General features: G+C 37.3%; 1 protein-coding gene across 1 annotated transcript; it reads right to left on the bottom strand.

Moving 5' to 3' along the window:
- Positions 1-10,881: 10,881 nt before the first annotated feature.
- LOC144666587 (putative G-protein coupled receptor 19) lies at positions 10,882-11,961 on the bottom strand. Its single transcript, XM_078527994.1, has one exon. The coding sequence runs from the start codon at positions 11,959-11,961 to the stop codon at positions 10,882-10,884; it is 1,080 nt and encodes a 359-aa protein (XP_078384120.1).
- Between the last annotated feature and the right edge of the window lie 864 nt (positions 11,962-12,825).

The following is a 12,825-nucleotide window of genomic DNA, read 5'->3' as shown; positions in this document are numbered from 1 at the left end:
TCCCCGTCTCCGCTCCGGGTGTTCGGGCCATGCGTCCTCGCGTCCTCCCCTCCATTTTCCTCTCCGCGTCGTGGGGCGCCGGCGCGCGCCGCTTCCCACTCCCCCTGCAGGCCCCCCCGCCCCTCTCCGGCTGCCCCGCGACGCCCGGCTGCCTCCCGGTGGTGCCCTGGTCGGCTCCGGTCTCTCTCCCGTCGATTCTCGGGGATTAATCAATGCAATGATACTAACTTATTTTTAAGGATGAACAGAATGCTTAAGCTGGGCCTTCAAGAAATACCTGGTGTGGTTACTGAGATGGAATTTATTTATGGTTTTCGAGAAATTAACAAAAAACGTAAAACGAAAATAGTGGTTTAAGCTCATTGAATGTACAAAAACTATGCGTAAAATTGGCAACGTTCTAGATATTCCTACTAAATCAATTTTCAATGCTATGAATCAAAATAAACTTAGAATAATCGCTTTAACGAATTTTCTTCCGGCAACATAAACTTTGGATGACAATTGAACGGGAGCTAACGGCGATATTAGTCCGGTCCTGTGGGGAGGGGACGGCTGTCATGGCTATTAGTCCGGCAATATGGTGAAATGATTGTGCGATTTTTGTTAAAAGCACCAAATTTTGCACAGTGATAGTAACCGACGAGGTGATCAATTTCAGATTTCAGGCCCATCCGGAATTCTGCCAGGGGGGACATCTTTTGGACCCAGGGGGTGGGGGTATCGGGTGGGCAACAATTGGGCTTTATGGCAAAATTTACTGCATCCCTTGAGTAAGAAGCACCAAATTTGGCACAGTGATAGTATTTGATGAGCTGATCGATTTCAGATATAGGCCCATCCGCAATTCTGTCAGGGGGGACATCTTTTGGACCCAGGGGGTGGGGGTGGGCGACATTTGGGCTTTATGGCAAAATTTACTGCATCCTTTGAGTAAGAAGCACCAAATTTGGCACAGTGATAGTATTTGATGAGCTGATCAATTTCAGATAAAGGCCCATCCACAATTCTTCGGGTCTGACTCGGGTGGGGTGGCACATTTGCTTGGCTTACTCATCCTTTGAGTAGAAGCACCAATTGGCACAGTGATGATTGATAGCTGATCATTTCAGATATAGTCCTATCTAGAATTCTGACAGGGGGGCCACCTTTTGGACCCAGGGGGTGGGGGGTAGCATTGAAGCTTTATGGCAAAATTTACTGCATCGTTTTAGTACGAAGTACCAAATTTCGCACAGTGATAGCACTCGATAAGCTGATCAATTTCAGATATAGTCCCATCCAGAATTCTGACAGGGGGGCCATCTTTTGGACCCAGGGGGTGGGAAGGTAGCATTGGAGCTTTATGGCAAAAATTAATGCATCCTTTTAGTACGAAGTACCAAATTTCGCAGAGTGATAGCACTCGATAAGCTGATCGATTTCAGCTGAGGGCTCATTCGACATTTTTCCAGAGGGAGACACTTTTTGACCCAGGGAAAGGTAGTTGGTAGCATTTGCACTTTATGGTAGAATTACTGAACCCTTTTGGTTAAAACAAAAATACACTATTATAGTGTATGATGAGTTGATCAATTTCAGATCTGAGTTTCCTATATCCAGAATTCTTTCAGAGTTGTCTTTTTTGGACCAATGGGGAGCTGGTGGTTTCCGTTTGAGTTTTTACACTGCCGAGCCTTTGAGTTCGCACCATTTTTTCCACGATTAGAGAATTAGATGAGATGATCATTATACCTATGGGCCAATCCAAAATGCTTTTCCGGGGTATTTTTTCGGCCTAGGGGGGGATCAATGGTATCCCTTTTGAGCTTTATCGTGGAATTGTTGCCCCCTTTAAGTTGATATATTTGACACAACTATAGTATTTGTTGAGCTTGATTGTTCAATTTCAGCAATGGGTATTTCTGGTATGCTTTCAGGGTTACGTATGTTTTGGTCTGAAAAAAGATTTAAGAAGCTGTCTTTCCTGAAAACCACCCACTCAAATTCGGTTAAAAAAAATAATTTTACCTTAAACTCTGGCAACTAGTACTGAAAGAGCCAATAAATATTTTGCCCCTTCGGGCCCGCCGCAACATCTGGAAAATTAGAAAAATAGGCATTTTTCGGGCCACTGTCAAATATTTCTTTCGCTTCGAACAGTTGACATTTTTTTGTATTAATATGTTTATAAACATTTCTAGTTTTCTAAGAAAGTAGCAAGTTTTCAATTTCTCTGGAAATGCGAAATCAAGGATATACTGACCATTTCTGATCGGCATCGAACGAAGGTTGAAAAATGACCTTGATTTGGAAGCGTATATTTCAATTACCTAGCCGATAACTCCACTCTGCACAGCCGAAAAGTGTAGTCCTTTATCGGCTAAAATATGCAAAATCCCATGTAAGTTTTCCGTATTTCAAAAAATATGACCGTTTGTATCAGCACATGTGTGAGTAATAACGACGATATAAGCGGCAATGTCGTTATGCCATGTGAGTTTCTACTTACTTATTCGTGTTCTACCTGATGCTGCGCAGGTAGTGCCTTTGCGCTTCTTCTGGATGCTGAGGTTTACGGCTGGATAATTCAGGGAAGACTCGTGACGTTTCTTTCCCAAGAGTTGTAAGAGTTTTGTGCAATAATATATAGCAAAGAACTGTTTTCTTACTCTGAAGGCAATGCAATCCACTGATCTGAAGTATATAAATCAGAGATATTTAAGTCCATTGTTCTAATCACGAACTTGTTAAAGTTTTGGTTGTCATGATCACAGTCCGGTGCATACAGAAGTAGACTAGTGTCTGTCTCAAGTTCATGACAACACAAGGATAAGCTTCGTACATATGTGGATGTTAACATCCACACATGTAAGAAATTGGCTAAGCGCGGTGCACTTGTTTTGCCTCTTGCGGTTCTGTGCAGAAAGAAGAACTCTCGAAGGTTTCCTTTAATAACATATGATAACCTCACATAGCTCATGTGAGTTTCTCTTTCGTTTGGATGGAGAGGGTCTCCGCACCTGGGATCAGAAACAGGGTAGGAATTCAATTGTTGAGAGAATTCATTACGTGACACAGGTCACGCAATGAGGAACTCAATTGATATTTTTACTCTTTTTTTTTCTTTCTTCGCCTCTATATACTGTGTATAGGAATAGGACGAGAACGGAATCAAAACCGTTTAAAATTGATTTCTTTTGTGCAAATCATAGCTTCTAAATTGAAATAAAGCGGACCAGATTTTTCAGAGGAGGACGTCTGTAAAAATAAGCATTATTGTTTTTCTTTGTTCGTGAGCGGGCGGTATTCTACAAATCCTACGATCTGATTGGTTCCGGGAGCGGGCGGTTTTCTTCCATCCGGCCCGCTCACAGCGGGCGGTATCCGTTGCGAGATGAATTGTCAAGTGAATCTTCCGCGCGAAATCATTTTGCAGGGTTGCACAAACGATCAATTAATAAAAGCATAGTTTATCTCATTAAGTATACAGTTTCTTACAAATCAGATATTGAATTAATATTTCTATTAATTTTTATTTTAGTGAAAGATTATCGCTTAAAAAATTAACAACGTAGCATCTTAAAATTGCCTAATGAAACGTAAGGCAACTTGGTTAAATTATATCAATACTTTAAATCATATTTTTTTAGGAGCTGAAAGTTCTGACTTGGCAAATTCATTATTAAAGACACTGTTAGTTTAAAACAATAATTTTTAAAACAGGTTATTTATACGTGTGAAATGAAATCTTATCGCCTTTTAGCTCGTCCTTTATTATTATAAGAGCGGAAATAATAAGGAAGAAATTGCTCCGCACCCACGCACGATCTTTTGGGTCGTATTTGCTTTATTAGGAAATGGAAGAGAGCGCTTATAGTCTAGCAGTATTTCGTCTTATTCTCGTCTTATGTCTATATTTTAAAAAAAGTAATACTTAAGAATAAAACTGATATAAATGTTTTCCCAACCCCTGTCAAATAAAATAAGCACTTATGTTTAAATACATTTTTTTCCATGCGTGTCTTTGATTTGTATTTTAGGTTAGAGGAAAAACAATGCTGCCATTCTAAATCAAAGTTTTAAAATCAAAGACAAAATTCTGTGAGCCATATAAACGGTTGCATTTACGAGTTCGCTCATAATAAAGACCATTGGGTTTGAAAGGTACTTTACATCGGTTTTAATTTGATCAATTAATTCCGATTATTCAAAACAGCTGCTTTGAAAATTGTCTGTCCTTACAAAGGAATCATTTGTATAAATTAATGCTATTGTGCTATAAGGGCGGAATTAATCAACGCTTTCTTGTTTCTATTTTCGTGTCCAGAGCAGTAAATCAGCTGTGCAAGTAAATGGTGATATTTTTTCAGCTTTGAGATAATCTTTGAAATAAACTTAATCTTTAAAATAATATATCTCTAACCTATCTAATCATCCGTTATTTTATAAACACCAAAATGGCTCGAAGAGGCAAGATTAAGAAAAGAAATCACAAAAACCAAATTATTCCGAAGGAAAAAGGTTATGAAAGAGGACAAACTTCAAAGAAGGAAAATGATGCCAAGTCTTGGTTGGTCAGCACATGAATGTTCAATTCTCTTTTACACTCACACACTTTCCATTACGTTTCCATTGCTTAGTTGTTCACATGTATTTCAAAACCTGTTATGACGCTCCACGGTCGGTGAGTAGTTGTAACGATCTTTTTTACCATTTCCCAGGCGCTACTGTCCGTATAAATGCAAAAGGCACGTTTTCGTAAAGTGGCATGTTGTAAAAAAGAAAAAAACATCCTTTTTTTAAAAGCTTATTTTATGGATAAACTGCCAAAACAACATCTGCCCATTTTTGCTAGGATCGCCGAAGTAGAAGAAAAGACTCATATATAAGAAAGCATTTTTTTTTTTGTAATGAATGACTAGTTCTCACTTTCTGGATTTAATCGAGCAGGTTTTTTTATCTTTCGTGAAATTTTTGGTGCTTTTCGCCTTTCAATTGAACTCTGGTAAAGCCATGAGCTGACTTCTCTTACCGTGAGGTGATTATATTAAAAATATGAGCAAAAACTAACTAGGGAAACATGCGAATTACCTACCTCCCATATATTCGACATAAAATCTTTGAGCTTCAGGCCCTCTATGATAACCGCACGCGTATTAAGGAAACGCACTGTTGGGATTTGGAAAGAAACAGCTGTCGTTTTAAGGCTAGGCCTTTTTAGTGGATGTTCGTTTGCGTCATTGGCTATTTTACCACACAATCAGTTTCCTTTCTTGCTCAAAAGAACAGATGAGCCTCTATGACGTTATAATATGCGCGTGGCAGTAGCATGACATAACAAAAAAAGGAACGTTACAGAAAAGAGAATGGTTCCTTCTGTATGCAAAGAAATCAACAAGAACAAAACAGGTCGGGACACACTAGGCGACAGTCGCTGCGCGTGTCTCCCGTCGCTCCCTTGTCTAATTCAAAAAGGCGCTTGTTCGTTGCCACACGACTCGCATAGCAACTCGTCTAAGCCAAATCCCATATTTTGACGATTTAGACTTCAGGAAAAATTAATTGGATTTATTTTCTTTATCCGATGTCTCCAAGAAATATGAACCCAAAGATTCGTCAAACAGGTCTTATAAAAGTGAATTAACATGTACAAAATATCTGTCATGTAATCATGGCTGGTGAAATATAACCATGTACATAAAAATACCAGCGCGGTTGAGTGGCAGCTAAGTTACAAAAGATAAGCTTGAAACAAGCAAGTGTGTTCTTATCCTGTCCTGTCATAAAACATAAAAATATAAAAGAAATGCCAAAAAAGTGATAGAAAATGACGAATCAATACCTTTGTTAAACAAGAAAAGATAGTGCTTTGCCACTGTTAACTTCAGACAATATAGTTCAGCCCCCGGTCCTTCCTGGTCCTACATTGTTTTGACAAACGTGTATATACAAAAATTTCCTTAAAGTGCTACTCAACCGAAATTTATGTATGTAACTATGTTATCTGAGGGCAGCATATTAACCTCTTGCTAGATTATTCTGTCTTAAATACATCGGTGGCGAGTTTCTAATGGAATTTACGTTATTAGGGCAGTATATTGACCTCGTGCTAGATTATTCTGTCTTACTTACTTGGGGGTACGTTTAGGGCAGTATATTGACCTCGGCTAGATTATTCTGTCTTACTTACTTGGGTGATGAGTTCACGTTATATGAGGGCAGCATACTGACCGCCTGCTTGATTATTATGCCTTACTCGGGTGGTGAACCAGTTATGGAACTGACGTTATCTGAGGTTAGCATATTTACCTCGTGCTGGATTATTCTGTCTTACTAGGGTTGTGAGTTCCTTAGGGAACTCAAGTTTTCTGAGAGCAGCATAATTGAATTCGTGCTAGATAATTATGTCTTACTTGGGCGGTGAGTTCCTTAGGGAACTCATGTTATCTGATGTTAGCATTTCGACCTCGTGCTGGATTAACGATTCTTCTGTCTCACGTACTTGGTTCTTGAGTTCCTTACGGAACTCACGTTATTTAAGGGCAGCATATTGAATTTGTGCAGGGTTATTCTGTCTTACTTTTTGGTGAGTTCCTAATGAAACTCACGTTATGTGATGTCAGCATAATGACCCTCTGCTTCATTATTCTTACTTTTGTGGTGAGTTCCTTAGGGAGGTCATTTTACCTTCAAACCCCAAATCAAAAGTTGTACGAAAAATAAATAGTAATGAAATATGGGTGTAGAGCGTTTTCACCAATATAACAAGATCGTTTTGCTTGCATCAAAAACATCAACAAACTCAGAGATTGTGGAGTAACGGAGAGGAATATATATTCCTCAAATTCAACCTGGCAGTACTAATTGCAGCCAAATTATCGGAAAAACAAACTTTGGAAAATTACAGAGCTTTGTATCAGTCCACCATATTGGTGTTCCACTTTGTATACGTAATTGGACTACATGCTGTCCAATTTGGAAATAATTTGATGAAATAAAATTCCGAGGGCAGCCAAAATTGGACGAGGCCGTAGGCCGAGTCCAATTTGGCTGTCAGAGGAATTTTTTGAATCTAATTATTTCCAAATTGGACAAGCATTTAGTCCGGTTACATTTTAATTATATAGCTTGTAGTCAGTCAATCCAGCGTAAACAATAAACTTATGTCCAGAACGGGAAAAGCATTCAACAATAGAAGGCATAACACAGCACATGCAACTCACTCAAAGCATTGTCTTCACAAATAAAACTTAAACAAAACAGTGCAATTTTATTCACCTGAGTTTGCGAAGCTTGCTACAAAGTGAGTGAATTAAAACACTGCATCAGTCAATGAAAGTTGTAAACAAAGTGTCCGAAGAGCTTTACCACTTCTTGAATCTGACATACTCCTTTCCACTATCTCGTTCGTACTTCATCGCCGTCTTTTCTTTTCGAATTTCAGCAAAAAACGACAAAGAATTGCATCTAGCTCATAGCGATGAATATCTGACAGATTTCTTGCTTCGCTTCGCTGCACTTACGTTCACCCAAGTTTTGTACTATTGGAGGTGTTTTGCTCTTGGTTTTTGCTTCTTAGTGTAGCTAGCTCCTCTTCTGACAACGTAGAAAATTTCTCTTTGTTGTTACCATTGCTGAAAAGCCCAAAAGGAATGGAAAAACGTAGCAAATTTGCCTTATAAAATTCCGCCATTGTCGACTAACAATGCGACAAGTTTACGGGGCTGACGCTATGCTTTGTGCTAATTGGCTTATATCCGTCACATGTTGTTTTTTCTTCGATTTGATTGGCTGAGACAAAACTGTCCAATTTTTCTTAAATTGGACAGTTTGTGCATTTTACCTGAAAGTCCTAATATGAAACTATCCAAATTTAATCCCAAATTGGGCAGTTCTCAGAAATTAAGGAAAAATAGCTGCGCTGACAATATAGGATTTATTGACAGCTATATAATTAGGTACACCAATATGGCGGCCAAAACTGTCTGCGAGAATAAAGAAAGATTTTGCTACCAAAGTCTACGTTGCACTTCGAATGCTTTGGCTATCATTTTTAACTTATAAAATTTTTGAAAAAAATTTTAAAAGAGAGAAAAAAACTTTTTTGAGAAAAAAATTAGATATATATATAAAAAAAAAAAAAAAAAAAAGATAAAATATTTTTTTATTTATATTTTTGTGGCCGCCACGTGAAAAAACTTTTTTTTTTATATTTATTCAAAAAGTTCACAAAAAATATGTCTCTTGCAATTTTTTACAAAATGTCAAAGCCCCCTTCAAATTCGGTGGCCTTGAACCCTGTCGACATAATGATTTTAATTATTATTTTTTTATATGCAAGAATCTTGACCGAGATCAAGATTCTCCCATACAGACCGACTAAGTTCGCTTATTAATCAAGCAAGGAAACTAAGATTCGCTTAACTTGAATGTAAACTGTTTGTAGTCGTGGATATTTTGCTTACAAACGGCGATAAAACATTTGGACCGGAGAGAACGTTAAGATTACCGGAAAGCATGTTTTCTTTCTCTCGTGCTTCTTTAATTGACTGACAGAATATTCTTACAGGAGTAAAAGGCCCTTTTATTAATTTTGACTGCTTTTAACTTCTGGTCTCACAGATATTTCCCATTTTTATCTCTAGCTGGTAATTTTACTGCCTTTGATTTTGATTTAAATTTACCAAAGTTTGCTCGTGGCTCTTCCATTTAGTATTTTTAGCCGAAACCAGTCATTGTTTCTATACATTTGTTATAAACTTTCCAACCGCAAATATAACCGGTCTAGATGCCGGTCAAGGTCGAAAAATCTAGATCGCGGTCAATACCAGTTTAAGCCAATCAAATTCATGAATTCGGTAGGACCCAGTCCTTGTGAGCCACGGTCATATAACAGGTCATATAACAATTTGTTTTTATCAACAAAGTCTCAAGGTCTAAAAGAATCTTAATCGAGGTGATGACTATAAATCGAGAGCAGTGAGGTTTGTACCGACCACCTCGGTCAAGATTCTCCCATATTGACCGACTAAGGTCTTCTTTTTAACAAAAGTGTATTATATGGCCAAAATAGAAAGCCGAAATTCGCGGAAGTGAAGCTAGCGTTTCGTACTCGCATGGTTTGGCTTACTGAGTGATCCTTATGTTCTTTTTTCAAGCAAAGCAAACAAGTGATGAATTCATTTAAACACACTTTATTAAGCATAACAGCCATTTCGCGTTAAAATTCGTCCATGCATTAAGTGATTAACATGTATTTACAATGAGTGGACGAATGAGTCTGGAATCAAGGAAACTAATTCCTTTTTAAAAAACCTTCATTTGTACCTTGTCTACTTGTCTACAATAATTTTCTTTGTATTAGCTTGCAACAAGTGAAAACTCTAAAGCTTTATTTTTGATAATCATTGTCCTCGAAGGCGACAGTTCCCGTTTCCATCGAGACCGTGCATGTTCACCAGTCACAGAAAACGTAACTTAATCTAACTGCTCTACCGTTAATTCACAAACGGTAGGTAGTAACATGGCGATTGGCATTTACATTTTTACATGAATATTATTATTCGTTACATAACGGTGCAGATGGTTTGCTTCTGACGTCATGGCAACTGCAAAATCTGAACTCAAATGAAAATGCTCGTCTACAGAAACCAGTACTCTCAGTCTATTACTTGCATTTGTGCATAACAGGCAATTTATTGTTAGATTTTAGTAAACAACAAAAACAGTTTGCTGTATGATTTTCAGTTGACGTCTTTGCGAAGTATTTAATTTCGAGGCCATGCTGGTGTACTAAGCAATCGGCCGTCAGTGGCCTTAAGATTTTTTGTCAAGATGATATTCTCACTACTAATTAGTTCGTTAAAAGAAATTTGCTTTAAAAGCAACTGATTACGTCACCACAAACCACCAACTCATCAACTTTATTTTGAATACTTCTTAGTTTTGTGGCATTTGGCCACTTTGCAAGTGACCTTAAGGACGTTCGCGCGAAAATCTTCTGACATAGATGTTTTCTAAAACTTTCACCACTGTGATTGCTTGAGTTAACTGTGATCGCTCGCTTGAGTAAACTGCAAACGAGGCTAACACAACGGCAACCAGCCCCATACGAATACGGTCCCCAATACGTGTTTATCACGGCTTCCTGAGCGCACGTGCTAAATGCATGACGTGGCATCAACGACATTGCGACATAAATTACCTGCGCAGTAAGGATATGCGTATATTTACATGGTCGAGTCTACAAAGCGTATGCACTTACTTACATATCTACATATACATTTGGACTGCCTAGAGAACCAAGTTAAATTAAAAATACGGAACCTTAATGGAGCATTTGAGGTATATGATATACTGGCTACTTTCATGTATTGTTCACAAGTTTTATTTTCTTTCCATTTCGAGCTAGACTTGCTATAAACGACATATTTAAACGGGTTTTGGTTTATCATGCACCTGCTAGTTTACACCTTCCCTAAATCTTCTGTCAGGGAGCTTAACCCGCTTTCTACATCTACATCTACACTCATTTATTAAGTTGATAAAATCTTGTAAGACATCGCATCAACTATAAATAAAAGCCAAAATAAATACAAAATATGTACATATGCATACATTAGATAAAAGTAATATGTCAGAATAGCAGGATAATTAAATAATAATTCTTTGCCGGGAAGCACTTAAGAGTGACAAAAGGAAGAGAAATACTCATTAAATATGCAGAAACGATTACGAAAAACTTTACTAAAATGATAGGAGGTTATTTCAAGCAGCAAAGTCAAAAAGAAAGCATTGTTATTCTTGCAGAAAGAAGTTTAAACTCTGTTTTGTAAATGTAAGATACATCGAGGTTAGTTACCAAAGCTTTCATGAATATTCTCTCGCTTAAGTCCTTTATTAAGGGTTTCCCTGTGGTTGCATCTCTACACCTACTACCCCTGCCGGAATGGTCTGGTTATGAGTAAAGAATCTCAACATGAACTTTCTCTTCAAAAAGGTGCGGAAATCTTTCATTTGCACAAGGTGTATTGCTACGTTGAAAGCACTGTTTGAAAAAGCCATTATGACACTCACAGTGCGAATGACATGGTCAGTTTCAAAATCCATCTTTGGCTGAGCTACCATGTTGTAGGTAACAATACCACAGTAAAATAGATAAGGAGTAACAAATGCAAAAGTTAGAGCAACAACAGTATATATACTACGGACCCTAGCAGCTCTAACTATTGCCCTCATACCATTATCTCGCTCAACATCGATGGTTCTTCTTGTTCTTGTCCATACAGTTATAATAAGCGATATATTTAGTCTAATTAGAATACAACTTGGTATAATGTATTGCAAAAAAGAGAAACTTACAAAGATAACTCTGAACGGATAATATTGATTATTGGGCCTGCAAAGCACCGTGTAATGTGTATCGTTTAAATAATGTCTTATCTCGTAGAATGTGGCAGCAGGAAATAAAGCAACCAGAAACCCTGCTAACCAAGCAAATAGCACTATTCTTTTGACAGTAGAATGACTAAATGTGCGTGGAACTTGACGAGTTGAAAAAAATTTCCCAAAGCATATAGCCAGCAGGTTGTTAATGGTAACACAAGGAAACAGAATAGACATATATCGCCCTATTTTACAACCCCAGCCTCTTTGCAGCACATCAAGATACAACTGGAGGCTCACATATGGAATTGAAATTACACTAGAAAGGACATCTGAAATGGCTAAACTCTTTATGTAGAAATTAAAGTTCATTAAAAAGGAACATGTCCTCACAATCGAATTTGCTCTATCTTTGGTCTTCAGGAAGAGAAGTATGAGGACATTTCCCACAAAGGCTATTATCCCAATGGCAACCAGTGACAACAGCAGTGCGAGTTTGGTCGAGGGGTTAATTGGTCTAAAGACGTAGACTTTACCAAAAAAGTCTGTTCCGTTGTTAGGCGCAGAGACGTTGTCTTCGTGAAGGCTGGACATCACATTGGACTCATCTATTCCTACCCTTTTCATCAACAGAGGAAATCTAAGATGGAACAACAGTAAATAAATAATTATTAACCAGAAGTAGTGGAATGTGTCAAAGATTGAAAAACGTATACCTTATCTATTTGTTTTATTTTAATTAATATTTAAAAATAAAAATTTTATTTTTTTTTTTTAAAAAAAAAAAAAATAAAAAAAAAAAAAAATTTTTAAAATTAAAAAATAAAACAATTATTATTTTTAAAAATATTTTTTTTTTTTTTTTTTTTATTTTTTAATTATTATTTTTTTTTTTTTTTTTAATTTTTAATATTAAAAAAAAATATATAATAAAAAAAAAAAAAAAAAAAAAAAAAAAAAAAAAAAAAAAAAAAAAAAAAAAAAAAAAAAAAAAAAAAAAAAAAAAAAAAAAAAAAAAAAAAAGGTAAGGAGCCCGGGGGGGGGGGGGGGAGGAGGGGGGGGGACTCGCATATGAAAGTGACTGGGATGCTCGTCGTCTAGCTTAGGGGTGTAAATTTCGGATTTTTGGTCTCGCTTAGGGTGTTCCGGGCAAAACGCCAACATTTTTAGCCATAATGGTCTCGTTTATGGTTACACACGAAGAAATATACAAATATAAATTCAATTCTTAGACTTTTGGTACCTTTTAGGGGTCAAGAAAAGCTTGAGCCACACCCAGATTGGTTTCTTTTCGCGTCCCTTTTCAAAATTTCCGACGAGCATCCCCGTCCGTTTGATATAGGAGTCCCCCCCCCCCCCGGTTATGGATATCAAAATCAAAGTTATTACCATACTTGTTTTTGAAAAGGCTGGAAGCCCTGACTCGGATAGGTCATTAAAAATATTTAAAAATAACAT

This window comes from Oculina patagonica, chromosome 9, assembly GCF_052425735.1.
Source record: "Oculina patagonica isolate OP01 chromosome 9, crgOcupat, whole genome shotgun sequence".
Lineage (NCBI taxonomy): Eukaryota > Metazoa > Cnidaria > Anthozoa > Scleractinia > Oculinidae > Oculina > Oculina patagonica.
This window is presented reverse-complemented; position numbering and strand designations above follow the sequence as displayed.